Source organism: Balaenoptera ricei, chromosome X, assembly GCF_028023285.1.
Source record: "Balaenoptera ricei isolate mBalRic1 chromosome X, mBalRic1.hap2, whole genome shotgun sequence".
NCBI lineage: Eukaryota > Metazoa > Chordata > Mammalia > Artiodactyla > Balaenopteridae > Balaenoptera > Balaenoptera ricei.
The window spans coordinates 134,879,417-134,896,689 of NC_082660.1; the positions used below are offsets into that span (position 1 = coordinate 134,879,417).

The window sequence follows — 17,273 nt, forward strand, 5'->3', positions numbered from 1 at the left end:
ACCTGCCCAGAACAGGAGGTGTTCAATAGTGCCCACGGAGTGAATGATTTCCAACTCAGAACGGCAAAGGGGAAAGCAAACGAATAACGTGTAAAACTACCACCTGCATTACATTTGTAATAGTGAACAAGTACAAACACCCTAAATTATTATTATATGGGGGGTGCTTAAACGACTTCTGTCGAATCCACTGCAAGGAATATTATGCAACACTTCCTGATATGGAAGTATAGCCACGATATGTCATACAGTGAAGGAAATATGTTTAAATTTGTTTAATTCAGCATCTCTCCAACTTAATTGGCCACAAAGCCCTATTGTGTCATAATGTTTATTAAAACAGAACTATTGTTTCAGGTAACAAATTTTAGGAAACTGGTAGTATAAGCATAGAAAAAAGATTGAAAGGAGATACACCAAGATGTAAACAATGTTTATTTCTGGGTGCTAGAATGATGGGTACTTTTTCTTCTTTCTATATTTTATGAAATTTTTTCAAATAAGTATGTATTATTTTATAATTAAAACAGTAATAAGTCTACTATCACTTTTTCAATTGCATGTTTTAAAGGAGAAAATAAAAGCAAAGGTAGTTTAAGATGGAAGACAATTTAATTTTACCTGATAGATACTTCCTCAATGCACACAAATAGCACACTCTGCACTCTCTTGGAATCTTCTAGTACTTCATTGGACTGGTTCACCTATGAGGATACTGGGAAAGGAAGAGAAAATGACGACTGCTGAACTGAGTTTAAATTCCAGTACACTGTCTTGGTCTGCACAGAGCTACTTTGTAGTTACATCACCTTTTCCAAGATAGGATTTTGGACAGCTTCTTTTCTTAACATGAACCAAGTAATTTCATATTGCAAAAATGCTTTCATGACTTGAGAAAGTAAGAGTAAGAGTGTGGTGTTGGAGTGTGATCAGATAGTTTTTCTTTTTTTGTTTTTAAAGTTTCTCTTAAAAAACTTACTAATTAAACAATACGTTTTGTCGTGGAAAGACTGGAAAGTGCAGACAGACAAAAATAAACATGAAACTACATAACAACAACATAGTGATAATTAAAGTCACCTATGCACTATCACAAGGAGATGACCAATGTCTAAATCTTTCGTTAGGTCCTTAAAAGTTTTTTTCCCTGTACGTATAGCTTTTCACAACAAATTGGGTGAAATTGTATATCCTCTGTTATAATCTGCTTTTTTCCACTCAGCAGTATTTCATGAATCTGATCCCATGTGATTACCCTTCTACAGCAACGTTTTTCCACTCAGCAGTATTTCATGAATCTGATTCCATGTGATTACCCTTCTACAGCAACGTTTTGGTGACTGTGTAGTACTCGTATGAATGTTCACTGCTTTCTTTAACCAGCCAAGAATCATTTAAGTTGGTTCTATTTTTTCACTAGTATAAACCGTACTAAAAATTCGTTAGATTGAATACGTGTGTTTTTGCGTACTTGCCAGGGCCCTGAGAGGTTAGCCAGGCTTCCATGCTGATTTCCTCAGGTAGCAGCTAGCCTAAGCCTTCCTTACGGCCACCGCTAATGGTTATAGAGGGTGAATAAAGAGGCACAGAGAAACTGTTTGCAATCCTGACTGTGAAATGTATTCATAAAAAATAAATATTATTCGGCGTCTCCTATGTGCACCCCGTATGACTAGAGACTCAAACCTTCCTTTAATTTTGCAATATTTAAAAAAATTATGCCTTGAAGTGTTTTCTTCTGTTGAATTATTTTGGTTGTTTTCTACCAAAAAATTAATTATGTCTCCTGCATTTATCATTTTTTTTCTCTAATCTTACTTTCACTAAGGTCTTTGTTTATCTCTATTTAATAGTGCCAGCTTTTTGGATCCCTTTATATTTTGTCATCCATGTTTTATTTTGTTTTGCTCTTACTGTCCTTGCTTGTTCCCAGCAAGGGTTTACTGGTTTTTCTCCCCAGGCTGAGCCATTTACTTCAAAGAAGGAAATATTTCTCTCGGCATGTTGCCTGCCTGTCTTCGCAGAAGTCCCTCTGTGTGTGCGTGTTTCACCAAAGCCTCAGATGTTTCTGATGCAGCCGGCCTGCTGGCCAGAGTTTGAGCAACAGTGATTTAAAAGATAGCGAATCAAATGTATGTTGACTTGAGTCCTGGCTTCTTTAGTTGGGAAATGCAGTCTTCCTCTGTGCTTGGGAAGAGGGAACAGGGTTGGTGAACACAGAGCCTGTACTTCCTGCGGTGGGGGAGGGACAACTCTGAAGGGGGTCACCCGAGGCCTTGCAGGGCTTGCAAGGCGGTTCAGCTTCTCCCTTCCTGCCCCTGCGCCCGGCAGGCGTTGATCCCTGATAATACCCTGCACACCACACTCCCGACACACAGTCTGCTTCCCGAGTATCTGGTTCTCTCAAGTCTGGGTGTGGCTCTTCTTGGTTAAGAGAGCTTTGAACCGAAATAGACCATATGCCCCTGATCTCCAGCTTCCACTCCCCACCCCCGCCCCATACAGTGATGGAGCAGGAAGAGGGCAACCGCCGTAAACGCTCCCCGTTGAAAAGAGGAAGACTGGGAGCCCTACAGCAGTCCCTGCTCTGTAGCAATTCTGGAATCCTGCTGGTCAGCACTGATCACGCCCAGCTCTTCCTCCTGTAAGGAGGAGCTCCCTGGCCTGTGGCCCATCCTCCAGGAGGCTCCCCCGGTCCACCATTCTCTGTGGCTGTACCTGAAGCAAGTGTCGGGAGCAGGCCCTCCTAGGGGCCTTCAGAGCCCATGTGCTTCTCATGGCCGATCAGAGGTCCGAATACTGCTGTACGGCTCAAACAATGAATAGCTCATTTAGTTCTGTTTGGCTCCTGTCAGTTCCAGGTGCCAGGAACCATATCCAAGTTTGTTTCCTAGACATGGTTCTTGATCTGTGGTCGTTTTGAGGTTATCAGGAGCCTTAGGTGGGGATGCCACACCCTTCACCTGATCTTTGACCTCAGCCACTTTATTAGATTGCGCAGTTTGAACAGCCCTGAGCCACCAGGTTGTAATTGTTCAGTTGTCTTATTTCTCTGTCTCTAGTAATCAGGACAGAGACAGGCAAGTGGTCATCTCTTAGTAAATACTGATTGAATTAATAAAATTCAGGCTTTTCTAGCTAAGCTGAAGTATTTTGTTAGCTATTTCAGGAATCTCTTTGGCTTCATATGATTTAATAATAAATATTTCGGCAAATTTTCAGGCAATTGAAAAGTTAATCATATGTTTTCCATGTATAGTTCCTAAACTAAAGGGAAGGATAATTAGGAGTTAATGAAGTTAGTATAAGAAAAAAAAAAAGATCAGTTGCAAACACTGGTCTTTAAACATCACATGTCAGTGGTTGGAAACGTAGGGGGTGGGTTGGAGAAAAAAAGAGAACATGCAGGAGACTTTTTCAAAGGGGGACACACGGACTTTCAGAGTGGTGTTCCCACAGTCACCTTCCTCAAAACTTTCCCTTAGTTACAGATGCGCAGGCTGGTGTGGAACTTGGCCGTTCCTGCCTCTCCCTCGGTTCCCCCTCTCCTCCCCCCAGCAGCTTACGTGAGGCAGCAGAGGGTCCCCATGATTGCTGAAATGATCAGAAAAGCAAAAATGGCAGCTGTAGGGATGGAGCTCCTGATGAGATCCCACAGGTAATCACTGAAGTTGCTCAGCCAGGACCTGGAAGTTTCTGCAGGAAGAGCATAGACAGTCACTGAGGAGAGGCTAAGTGATGAAGCTGGGATTTCAAACCTGGTTCAAGTTCAAATAGTTGTCCCAGATCTCAGGTTCTTATAGTTGCCCAGGGCCCATATTCCTAACAACTTTGCTGTGCTAAGAGATTAAAGGAATACACTTTTGGGGAAAAAAAAGGTATCCTCAGATAGATATCATCTTTTCCTCCTTGTATGTCAAATAGGAGCAATAATCTCTGCCCCAGATCGCTTAAAGGTTGTTTGGAGGTCTCTGTGAATCAATGGGGTACACTGTGAGCGAGGAGCACGCCTTAACAGACACCATGCTGTTGCCTAGAGGGTGTTCGGGGGGCTGAGCGCCCTGTGTCCCGTGAGGAGAAAGGAGATGGCCACCTGCCCCAGTGGCACCAAGAGGAGGAGGAGGAGGCCGGGCGGCTGGCAGAAGGAGGCTCAGAGGGAAGAGGCAGGGCAAACAGAAGTGTCTGTGGCGTGAAGTCAGGAGGGTTCACCACTCACAACGATACCCTTTCCAGAGATGGGAAGGAACTGAGCACCACGCTGGGCTTTGGGAGCACCGAAGCCACGGGTCACTGGCTCATCAGCTTTAGCTTAAATTTCGCTTCCTTTCTGAAGTCCTTCTTGACCCCTCCCCCCAAACAACTTTAATTATCCCTTTGTCCTCAGGGAGCATTTGTCATATTTCACGGAAGGTTGACACCTATGGCTTTGGCTTAGTGGGTTCGTGCTTGTTGAACCAAACCAGAAATACTTTGCTTTCCTGCGAACATTATTTTTAAATACAGAATCAGTCTTTCCTGACCTGAGACAGGAATCTTACGTCCTATGAAGATAGGAACATTCATCGTAACAGCAAACACACCCCTTGAGCGTGGTTCCAATCCATCCTGGTCTTGTATTCCGAAGGCAGATAAAGGTGACAGAGACAAAGCGACAGTTTCCAACAAGAGGCAAGTCAGAGAGCACAGCAGCTTCGGGGGTTCCATGGGCTCTCCCGAGGGCCTGCACCGAGGGGAGATGGCTTTTTCCTTGGCTTGTCCCAAGGCAGCTCTGTCTGAAAAGTCAGAAAATGGTGGTTTAGTTTTTATTGCAAAACTAAAGCTATTATGAACACAAGAAAAATTCACTGACTGCCACTGTTGAGTCCTGAACACAGCCAGTTTCCAAAGCAAAAACCATCCCGCCTTCAAGAAACAAAACGACACAAGACAGAAATTGACTGTGCTCCGTCGGATCAGGTACCTGACATCCCCTCCTAAACCACATCCCCCTTCGGGCTTTTCCAGCTCAATTAGTGGAAACTCTTTAAGTTGTTCAGGCCAAACCCTGTGGTGTCATCTTTGACTCCGCTTTTTCAGTCCCACATCCTTTTCGTTTTGTTTTGTTTTGAGTTGGGTTTATTACTGAATCAGCAAATAAGCAGTATAAATGGTTAACCAGGTATGAATTTCAGTGGATAAGGGGGCACAGTCCATCATGGGGGTGGCGGTGGCCCAGAAGTTCTGCAGTCACAGGAGTTCGTAGCTTCCTGCTTGCTGCCACTGAACAGCCAAAGAGATCTCACTTTGTTGTAAGTCAGGTAGTGTCCTACTAACTTCCCTGAACTCATGTCCTATTATCTACTCTTGATCACTCCACCTCAGCCTCATTTCCTCTGGAACAAGCCACACGTGCTCCTCTCTGTTTTGTTCACATAGGCTGTTCAGGTGCCCAATAAATATGTTTTGAATGAATGAATGGGTGGTGAATTTGGGCAGATATTGTTCATTGCCTGTCATCACCACCCCCTTTTCACTTATTACATGCAACCAGAGAGGCTAGAAAAGCTGAATCCGCCTTCTCCCAGCCAGCCTTGCTGCTAACAATGGCTATGGGACATAGTGTTGGACACTGAAGCATAATGGACATCTGATGGGTGGCTTCGGGAAGATTTTCTGCTGTCTTGATAAAAGAAATGGCGCTACCATTTTCCCTTTGTGCTGCCTTGAACATTCTTTAAGTGTTACCTGGGGTTGGAGGAGCCATCCTGTGACCATCAGGCAATGGACACAAGGAAAAGGCCAAGAAAATGACATCTATTCTGGCTCTGACAATTTTAAGCCACTAAACCAACACCTCTATCTGCCCACCTCTCAACTACTAGGTCTGAGAAAAATAAACTCCTATTTGAGCTTTCTATTACTTAAGACATTTAGAACTGACACTCTCATCCACTGTTGAGACCTGTGTCAGGTAAGGTGGCAAAGAAGCCAGTGAATCAGGCCTCCGTTTTCAGAAGAAGCTGGCCAGAGTCTTCCTTTAAGGTTTCTGAAGTTCCAAATAGAATTCTACTCCTCCTTATGATATCATCTACTGCATTTGACCCGCCCCCAGTCTCCCTCTATTTGACAGCTAAGTATACAGACGTTTTCTTCTGTCTATGCATAAACATTTGTGTTGATACTGAAATCCATCCTCATGGTAGCCATATCCTCTTGGGCTTGAAGATTTCTAAGATATTTTGTTTGCCACGTGGTATCTACTGCACCTTCAAATAGTGTATGTATGGGATTTGAATAGATGATAAAGGTGGCATTTCATTTCAGTGGGGAAAAAGAGATGGTTTAATGTGATGACTGGCTATTCATTCGGATGCACTGACTGGAGTGAGAGCCATACACACAAAAATAAATTCTAGATGGATCAAGGACTAAACAAAAATAAAACCATATACATATTGGGATAAATCACGAGTGGAGTTTTTTGTAATCTTGGGGTGAAAAAAGCTACTCTGAGCATGTCATAAAACCCCAAAGCCATAGGTGAAAATAATGATAAATTTATTGCATAAAAATGTAAAGCTTTCATACAGCAAAACATTGTAAAGAAAGATAAAAGATTAATGACAAATTAGGTGAAAAATTCCACAACATATATGACAGATAATAGGTTAATGTCCTTAACATACAAAGAACTCTTACAAATCAATTTTTTAAAAAGGATGATCAGCTCCATAGAAGAACTGGCATAAATGAATCAGTCAGAAAAACAATGGATAAATAAATTGTGATATATATTATATAATGGATTACTCTACTGCAATTAAAGTGAGCCACTAGGAAATATATGCAATAAGGGTTGTTTCCAGTTTGGAAGTGTTATGGGTAGTGCTGCCCTGTCTCTTGGTTCACATGGCAGTTCTGGGTCTAGGTCATTACCCAACAGAGTTGCCACAGGCTATCTTTATGCTCAACTTTTGTAGATAATGCCAGATTGTTTTCCAAAATAATTATATCACTTTGAGTTTATTTTTGTATATGGTATGAGGAAATGTTCTAATTTCATTCTTTTACATGTAGCTGTCCAGTTTTCCCAGCACCACTTATTGAAGAGACTGTCTTTTCTTCATTGTATATTCTTGTCTCCTTTGTCATAGATTAATTGACCATAGGTGTGTGGGTTTATTTCTGGGCTCTCTATCCTGTTCCATTGGTTTATGTGTCTGTTTTTGTCTGTTTTTGAGCCATTACCATACTGTTTTGATGACTGTAGCTTTGTAATACAGTCTGAAGTCAGGGAGCATGATTCCTCTAGTTTTGTTCTTGTTTCTCAAGATGTTTTGGCTGTTCAGGGTCTTTTGTATTTCCATATAAATTTTAGAATTGTTTGTTCTGATTCTGGAAAAATGCCATTGGTATTTTGATAAAGATTGCATTAAATCTGTAGATTGCCTTGGGTAGCATTGTCATTTTAACAATATTAATTTTTCCAATCCATGAACACAGTATATTTGTCCATCTGTGTCATCTTCATCAGGGTCTCGTAGGTTTCTGAATACAGGTCCCCCATTAGCCAAACCAGCTGGAGTATGATTGCAAACACTGAACTCGTAAAAGGGATCCCAGGAGATGTGGGCGATGCAAGTACAGCATTTCTCACATTAGGTTCACTACATTCTGCTGCAGCCTCTCCCGGATTCTGGTTGGTCACAACCTCTAGAAAACTTATAAAAGGGGGGTTTGTGGGATGGGCCAGAGCCCAGACTACTGCCTTTACTCCTTCTGGTGCTAATGGATGTCAAGGTTAAGAATCTCTCTCTCTGCTACTGGATCAAGGCTCCATTTCTAACTTTTTAAGTTAGCTTCACCTCATAAATTATAAAATTTCATTGTTCACATTTTTATTTCCAGTATAAAAGCACAACTCTCAAAGGCATTTGTTTTCACATGTCAATGTTTTGTTTAACTGATTATCGAGGAAACCAGCGGGAAGACAAAAGAGCTGGTTCCAAGAGCATTTGAAAAATAAAGATGTATGTGGTCAATGGGAAAAGAATGCCAAAACAAGATGATTAAGTTAGACATACAAGTGGTTAACCTTTTACAGAGAGTCAAACCATATCACCTTATTGATTTCTGTAAATTAACCTCTAACCTTAATGGACTTTTACAGGACAGTAAACCATTCCCAACCTTATCTGTCAGGGATGGGGTGAGGTGGGGGTTCCTCTTGGGCAGTTAGGGAACAGAATTTCCTGGTACATTTTGTTGTGTTGTTTCAGCAGGAAATTAGCTGAGAAGGGAGTAAAATGAGTGCATGATTAGAATTACAATGTTGTATCTCCTATCCCAGAGAGCCATGGATTTTCCTCATTTTTCTGTGGAAATATTAAAAATATGTCCTTTAGAAGCCTAGTATGATCATGACCTTTCTTGGTCACCACAGAGGAGGAAGTGGTGGCCGTGTCCGGAGGAGAATGCTTTCCAGCTGAGTTTCCTCATTGCTTTTTGCCCGATTACCTTGGAAGGAAGGAACAATCTGGGAGCGGCCACAGCAAATGCGCAAGAGGTAAATTGGATGCAACAGCCCCAGAGAACGAAGGACACATGACGATTGATTTGGGAGGCTTCAGGGAATATCTGCCGGGACTGAGGAGTTGAAATACATAGAAAAACGATGGCACCATGGGCAGCGTGGGGCAGGAGTGACCTGGAGGGCGGGCTCAGAGGGATGCTGGACCCAAATCAGGAAAGGGCCCGGGGCCAGGAAGGAGAGACCGGGCCTCAGTACTGCTGCTGCGCCTCGCAGCCCAGAAGCTCCAGCCTCAGGGCGATGTGGTGCACCCAGCTCTGCGGGTGAATTCGAAGGAAGCGGGTAAACAGCGGGGGGTCTAGAGCGTTCACCACGGGTGTGAAGGAGTCTTGATTTCCCTGAAAAATCTGAAAGAGGAGAGATAGCATTTGTTGGTTGACAGGAAAAGAGTTATGTTTATACACCCCCCCACCAAGGCTCCCCAAGTCCATTGGCCTCCTGCTTGGTCTGTAACTTTCCCTAAGCTCCGCCCCCTCATGGGCACCCACCCCAATGCCCATCGCCCAGCACGCACGCTTTTTTTCACTTCCAATTGAGGGATCCACGCTTCTGGTAGTTCAGGATTGAACCCTGGGAGGTGACTGGATGACTCGGTCCCCTGCCTCTGTACCTGGGAAAGTGGTTGTGACATCTAGAATTAAGAGCACCCTTGCTAACCTCCTGTGGAGGCCGTGCTTCCAGCTATGGCTTCCCTCTGGAATCTTCTCACCCACTTTCCCAACTAATTCAAGGAAGTTGTAAACATCATGATATTTTACTCCCAAATACTTCAACCTGCCAAGCCTTTGGGTCTCAGTTTAAGTGTTATCTCTGAAACAGGACTCTTGTTGACTCTAAATCTCCTCTTGTTCATTTCCTTTACACCATTCAGAATCTTCTCATTTATCTGTTTACCTGCTTATTGACCATTTCCTTTGTTTTCACCACCAAATGTCGGTTCCATGACAGCAGAGACCTTGGTCACTGACCTTCCACACGTACAATATATATAGTATATACAGAGCAAATATACTATAAACATTTGTTAAAGTTTGTGTGTTTGATAAAACTTTCGGGAAACAAAAGAGATTCTTGGATAAATATTTGTGGCATACTTTGGGGGCTTGTACATCTTCTGCTAGACTTATTCCTTGATCTTTCCCCTCAAGAAACTGAAAGAATAATACAAGGAACACTTAAATCTCCTTTAATCTACAACAGACTCCTAGTCTCTGGTCTTTTTCTGTCCTTCATGATGTTGACATTTAAAAAAGTCTAGGACAGGCTTCCCTGGTGGCGCAGTGGTTGAGAGTCTGCCTGCCAATGCAGGGGACACGGGTTCGAGCCCTGGTCTGGGAGGATCCCACATGCCGCGGAGCAACTGGGCCCGTGAGCCACAGTTGCTGAGCCTGCGCGTCTGGAGCCTGTGCTCTGCAACAAGAGAGGCTGCGATAGTGAGAAGGCCCGCACACCGCGATGAAGAGTGGCCCCCACTTGCCACAACTAGAGAAAGCCCTCGCACAGAAACGAAGACCCAACACAGCCATAAATAAATAAAAATAAATAAATAAAATTTTTAAAAAAAGTCTAGGACCATTGCGTTGTAGAATGTCCCACATTCTAAATTTGTGGGACTGTTTTCTTATTATTAGATTTCAGTTCAACATCTTTAGTGAGAATATTAACTAGGTGATGTGTCTTTCCCACCATATCACATCAGAGGACACATGATGCTGATTCCTCCAGAGTTTGACCCTTAGTTAAGGTGATGTCCACCAGATCTCTCTTTTATAAAGGTAATAACTTCCCTTACCTAACAATCTGTGGGGCTGGACTTTGAGACTGTGTAAATATTCGGTTCCACATTAAGCTTTCATCCAATGGTTTTAGTATCTACTGAAGTTCCTTACAAGTATTATATACTGTATTGATGGTTGGTTTCTTAATTTTGTCATGTCTTCTACATTTATTACCTGGAATTCTTCTGTGGAGAAGAACGTCTCCTCTCCCTTTATATTTTGATGATGATAATGGACTCCAAGATGTTCCAGTAACACCTGGCAGTTTCCTGGCTCTGGTCTTGGAATCTCTAAGGAGCCCAGGTTCCTTTTACTAGGAAATGGTATTTGGAAACCAAGACTGTTCTGGGTTGGCTTAGGCTCTGCTCTAGGCCAAGGCTCACGTACACCATGTCTTCTCAGCTTGGACATTTTTATCTCATGGCAGAGAGCAGAGGCACCAGAGACTGAGCCAAACACACGATCACATTGAAAGCTTCTGTTGGAAAGTGGTTTATATCACGTCTACTTACACTGCATTGGTCAACATGAGTCCTACTGTGAAGCCCAAAGTCAATGGAGTTTTCAAAAAAGGAGGAAGTGAAAAATCAAGAATAATACCTTTGTGACTTCCCTGGTGGCACAGTGGTTAAGACTCCGCCTGCCAATGCAGGGAACATGGGCTCGATCCCTGGTCCAGGAAGATTCCACATGCCGCGGAGCAACTAAGCCCGTGCGCCACAACTACTGAGCCTGTGCTCTAGAGCCCGTGAGCCACAACTACTGAGCCCGTGAGCCACAACTACTGAAGCCCATGTGCCTAGAGTCCGTGCTCCACAACAAGAGAAGCCACCGCAATGAAAAGCCCGCGCACCACAACGAAGAGTAGCCCCCGCTCACCGCAACTAGAGAAAGCCCGGTTGCAGCAACAAAGACCCAACGCAGCCAAAAATAAATAAGTAAATAAATAAATTAAAAAAAAATAAAAGAATAATACCTTTTACCTCATCTGCTATTTTCTGTTCATTCATCACAGCAATGAGGTGATTTTACAATATGTAGTCAGAGATAAGAGGTTTGGGTGGCTTGTTAGGTTTCTTAGTCCACAAGCACCCTCTACTGTTGATAAAGAGAAGTGCAATTTCTGTAACAGACGGGATAGGAAGATATGTCTTGTGATTTTGTGACTCATTTTTGCTTTTCCAGAACACTTAATTTCCACCACTGAAACTTATGGTATTCTTTGTCTTCTAGTTATTCTGTGAGTTATGGGTGGTTTTATTTGCAATTTTAAAATATATCTACAGAGAGATAGTTAGATAGACAGATGGTTTTTGAAGGCTGTATGGAGAGATTTAGGCAGCTGCCATTATTTGATGAGAATGTACAACTCAGTATTTGGAATTTTAAAATGCTATTTTAAATTATTTTTCTATTTGTTTCTGGCATGTAGAAATACAATAAAATTTTCTATTGATTTTGTTTTCAGCAAGCTTGCAAACTTATCTTAGTAATTCTAATAATTTAGATAGATACTTTTGGATTTTCTATGTATGCCATCGTATCTTCCACATATTATGAGAGTTTTTTTTTCCAATCCTAATACATTTTATTTCTTTTTCTTACCTTACTGCATTGCTTAGGACCTCCAATACAGTTTTTAATAAAAGTGGACGGGGCAGATTAAAGATGGCTATGAATTTTTTTGATACTCCTCCCATGGAGAGGTAGGTGTATTTTGACTTTTTTTTTTGGCCGTGCCACGCAGCTTGCGGGATCTTAGCTTACCGACCAGGGATTGAACCCAGGCCACTGCAGTGAAAGCACCAAGTCCTAATCACTGGACCTCCAGGGAATTCCCTTGTTTTTTTTTTTTAAATTGAAGTATAGCTGATTTACAATATTGTGTTAGTTTCAGATATACAGCAAAGTGATTCAGTTATATATATATATTTTTTTCCAGATTATTTTCCATTATAGGTTATTACAAGATACTGAATATAGTTCCCAGTGCTATACAGTAAATCCTTGTTGCTTATCTATTTTATGTATAGTAGTGTATATCTGTTAATCCCAAACTCCTAATTTATCTCTCTTCCCCCCACCCTTCCCCTTTGGTAACCATAAGTTTATTTTCTATGTCTGTGAGTCTATTTCTGTTTTGTAAATGAGTTCATTTGTATCATTTCTTTTAGATTCCACATATAAGTGATATATGATATTTGTCTTTCTGTGTCTGACTTACTTCACTTAGTATGATAATCTCTAGGTCCATCCATGTTGCTGCAAATGGCATTGTTTCATTCTTTTTTATGGCTGAGTAGTATTCCATTGTATATATGTACCACATCATCTTTATCCATTCCTCTGTCCTTGGACACTTAGGTTGCTTCCATGTACTGGCTATTGTAAATACTGCTGCAGTGAACACTGGGGCGCATGTGTCTTTTGATTTGTTTTGAGTTGGGGTGGGCAATTGATTCTGTGGGCTGATAGAGTATGGCGGCAGAGGTGGTGCTGTGCCAAGTTCAACAGGACTGACAGCTTCCACCTTGGTTTCTTGGAATCTAGCTTTTATGTAAGAAGAGTGACTATCCTAAGACCACCATGCTGAGAGGCCCTGAAGAGACATCAGTGGATGAAAAGGTCAAGGAGAAACAAGATACCAGGCAAGTGAGCAAAGAAGCCATCTAGGAAGTAGATCCATCCATCCATACCCACTGACACCCCATGGATCACAGACAAACCAGCCAGCCAGATCAACCTAAATTCCTGATCCACAAAATTGTGGCCAAGTTTCAGGGTAGTCTGTGATGCAGCAATAGATAAATGGTATCTTATTTTTAATCTCAAAGGGAAACCTTTCTGTGTTTCACCTAAAATAGTATATTTGCTGTAAAATTTTTGTGAATATCCTTTATCAGATTGTGTAGTTTCCCTACTAGTCTTAGTTTGTTAAATTTTCCCATTAAGAATAGATATTGAATTTTATGAATCTTTTTCTCAGCATTTATTGGCTGTATAATCCTGAAGTTCATTAATGTGATGGATTGCATTAATTTCTAATGTTAAGCCAACCTTGCATTCCTAGGATAAATCTAACACATACATATTGCTAATATTTTGTTTCAGATCTATGTTCATGAGTAAAGTTGGCCTATTATTTTCCTTTCTAATAAACTTGTCCTTGTTGTGATTTGTTGTCATCATTTAAAGAGTTGGATAATGTAAATACAAGCTTTTTCCATTTTTCTGGAAGAATCTTTGTAATAATGGTATTATTTCTCCCTTGAAAATTTGGTAGAGTATTTAGTATAGCCATCTGAATCTGGAGTTTTCTTTGTAGGAAGATTTTTGAACACCAATTCAATTTTTCAAAGGTTGTAGGAGTTTCCGCACTTCCACCGCAGGGGGCCCAGGTTCCATCCCTCGTCGGGGAACTAAGATCCCACAAGCTGTGGGGCGCGGCCAATAAAAAAAAAATGGTTGTAGGAGTTTCAGGGTTTTCGATTCCTTCTTGAGTAAGTTATATTTACTAGAAATTATCCATTTTACCTAATTTTCCAAATTTACTGTCCTAAGGCTAATAAATATCCTCATTTTTTTATGTTGGCAGGATTTTACTGGGTGGTAAAATCAGTCATGCAAGTTGGAAATTTTTTTTTTTTTTGGCTGTGGCTGCACAGCTTGCGGGATCTTAGTTCCCCCACCAGGGATTGAACCCGGGCCCCCTGCAATGGAAGCTCAGAGCCTTAACCACTGGACTGCCAGGGAAGTCCCTGAAAAATTTTTTTTAGTTTTTGCTTAAATGCATGAAAAATATTTCACCAGGTTTTCTTTCTTTTGGGGGCAGGTTTCAGATTTTTCCTTTTAGCATCACATGGATATCATTAATTATCTTCTGATTTTCATTATTGCTTAGAAATCGCCTGTCAGCTTGTCACTCTTATTATGGTAATGTATGTGTCTTCTGGTTCCTTTTTATTGTGGTAAAATGTATATAACATAAAATTTATCATCTTAACCATTTTAAATTGTAAAATTCAGTGGCATTTACTACATTCACCATTATCTAGTTCCAGAATATTTCTATCACTGCAAAAGGAAATCCAGTACCCATCAGGAAGCCACTCCCCATTTACCCTTCTCTCCAATCTCTGGTAATCACTAATCTGTTTCCTGTCTCTCTATATTTGCCTATTCTGGATATTTCATATAAATGGAATCATACAATATGTAGTCTTTTGTGTCTGACTTCTTTCACTTAGCATATTTTCAAGGTTCATCCATATTGTAGCATGCATCAGCATGTCTATGTTTTTTAATGGCTGAATAATATTCAGCTGTATGGATAGACCAGAATTTGTTTATCCACCAGTTGATGGACATATGGGTCATTTTCACCCATTGGCTATTGTGAATAGTGCTGCTATGAGCATTTGCCTGCAAGTTTTTGTTAATTGCCTATTTTCAATTCTTTTGGGTACACACCCAGTAGCAGAATTGCTGGGATCATATGGTAATTCTATGGTTTCTACAGTGCCTGCCTATTTTGCATTGCCATCAGCAGTATGGGTTCCAATTTTTCTACATCCTTGCTAACACCTCTTACTTTCTGTATTAAAAAAATTACAGCCATCCTAGTAAGTGTGAAGTAATATCTCATTGTGGTTTTGATTTGCATTTTTCTAATGACTAATGATGTTGGTGTTGATGTGCTTGTTGGCCATTTGTATATCTTCTTTGGAGAAATGCCTATGGAAGTCCTTTGCCTATTTTTAAATTTGGTTGTCTTTTTGTTGAGTTTAAGAATTCTTTTCATATCTATTTTTCTTCTGTTGTTTGTGATTATGGTTCACATCTAAAAAACCATTTGTAAAATCCAAGGTCATGAAGATTTACCTCTATATTTTCTTCCAAGAGTTTTAAAGTTTTAGTTCTTATATTTAGGTATTTGATCTATTTTGAATTAATTTTTGTATATGGTGTGTGGTGACTTCATTCTTTTGCATGTGGCTATCCAGTTTTCCCAGCATTATTTGTTGAAGAGACTATTCTTTTCCCATTGAATGGTCTTGGCACCCTTATCGAAAATCAATTTACTATAGATGTATAGCCTTATTTCTGGACTTGAATTCTATCTTTATGTCACTACCACAGTGTTTGGATTACTGTAGCTTTGTAGTAAGTTTTGAAATTGGGAAGTGTGAATCCGGTAACTGTTTTTTCAAGATTGTTTTTGCTATTTTGGGTCCCTTGCAATTACAGATGAATTTTAAGATCAGCTTGGCCATTTCTGCAAAAATGGCCATTGGGATTTTGATAGGGATTGCACTGAATCTGTAGAAAGCTTTGGTTAGTAGTGTCATCTTAATAATGTGTTCCAATCCATTAACCCAGGATGTCTCTCCATTCATTTAGGTCTTCTTTAATTTTTCAAGCAATGTTTTGTAGTTTTGAGTGTACAAGTCTTGTACCTCCTTGGTTAAGTTTATTCCTAAATATTTTATTCTTTTGGATGATATTTTAAATGAAATTTTTTTCTTAATTTTCTTTTCAGATTTTTCACTACTAGTGTATGGAAACACAACACATTTTTGTGTGTTGATCATGTATCCTACAACTTTACTGAATTCATCTATTAGTTCTAATAGTTTTTTGTGGGTTCTTTAGGATTTTCTACGATAAAATCATATCATTGGTGAAGAGAGAGAGTTTTACTTCTTCCTTTCCAATCTGAATGCCTTTTGTTTACTTTTTATTTTTTGTAATTTCTCTGGCTATAACTTCCAGTACAGTGTTGAACAGAAGTGGCGAAAGTGGTCATCCTTGTTTGTTTGCCACTTCTCCACTATTTCCTGCATTCATTCTGGATTCCACTTATATATATATATGGCTTTCTCTGTATAGCATTATGTCTCAATTTCTTTTTCATATGTTTCACCTTCTGTGCTCCATTCTGGGTAATTTCTTCAGATATATGTTCCGGTGACTAAATTCTCTTTGGCTGTGCCCAATTCACTATTAAGTCTTTCTTTGATTTTTAAACTTCAACAATGATGTTTTTTAATTTCTAAAAGTGCTGTTTTTTCCAAAACTACCTAATAATTTGTCATTTATTTTTATGTTTCCATAGCTCATTGCTTTAAATATTTCGTGCATAATTATTTTATGATATATATCTGATAATGTCAATATCTGATATTCTTCAGATTCTAAATTTGTATTGATTGTTTCTGCCCATTTGTAGTCAAGTTGGCTTGTTATCTTGTATGTTTGCTGATCTATGGTTATGATCTTATCATTTTAATATGTAGGAATCCTGGAGACCTAAACTGGGAATGCTTTTTCTCTAGAGAAATCATTCTTCCAGAAGCCAGGAGGTGCTACTTATCTGCAACTAGTTCTGCTCCTTTCTGGGTTTCATTACTTAATGCAGAAGTCTCACATTCCATTCTTGCATTTTGCTCAAAGCTTGGTGTCCTGAGAACAACACTAATATAAGCAGTTCCCTTTAGGAAAGTTCCTCCATTTTACATTTTCTCATTTTTCACCTCTCTTTGCTCTGATTTAAGCTCATTATTTTAAAATAAAAGCTCATTTTTTTGTTTGTTTGTTTGTTTTGTTTTTTTGCTGTTGGTGGTGAGGAGGCTGGAGAGTCCCCTTTCTTCATTGAGTGCAGCATTAAGAAGTATGTACTATCAGTGCTATAGCCTTTTTAAAATTTTGGTAATATATACATAACATATATTTTAACATTTTAACTGTTTTTAAGCGTACAAGTACGTTTGACAACAAGTATATAACAAGTACATTCACAATGTTGTGCAGCTATCACCACCAACCATCTCCAAAACGCTTCATCTTGCAAAACTGAAACTCTGGGGAGTTCCCTGGTGCTCCAGTGGTTCGGACTCTGTGCTCTCACTGCTGAGGACACGGGTTCA

General features: G+C 40.3%; 2 protein-coding genes across 7 annotated transcripts in view; both read right to left on the bottom strand.

Moving 5' to 3' along the window:
• Positions 1-636: 636 nt before the first annotated feature.
• On the bottom strand, positions 637-4,704 carry SMIM9 (small integral membrane protein 9). The gene is made up of 3 exons (XM_059910505.1): positions 4,581-4,704; positions 3,567-3,696; positions 637-715 (listed from the first exon to the last, which is right to left on the bottom strand). Exons 1-3 carry the CDS (start codon positions 4,702-4,704, stop codon positions 688-690), a joined length of 282 nt encoding a protein of 93 aa, XP_059766488.1. The 3' UTR covers positions 637-687.
• A 1,850-nt stretch (positions 4,705-6,554) lies between these two features.
• F8 (coagulation factor VIII) overlaps positions 6,555-17,273 on the bottom strand; it is a 123,068-nt gene continuing 112,349 nt past the window's right edge. For 2 of the 6 annotated variants that reach the window (XM_059911592.1, XM_059911593.1), the window contains one exon: positions 6,557-8,916. In XM_059911592.1, coding sequence (XP_059767575.1) covers positions 8,761-8,916 — 156 coding nt within the window. In that variant the 3' untranslated portion in view covers positions 6,557-8,760. Of the gene's footprint in view, positions 8,917-11,323; positions 11,471-17,273 lie in introns of all 6 variants that reach the window. The other 4 variants (XM_059911591.1, XM_059911590.1, XM_059911589.1 and 1 more) reach the window with 4 other exon arrangements.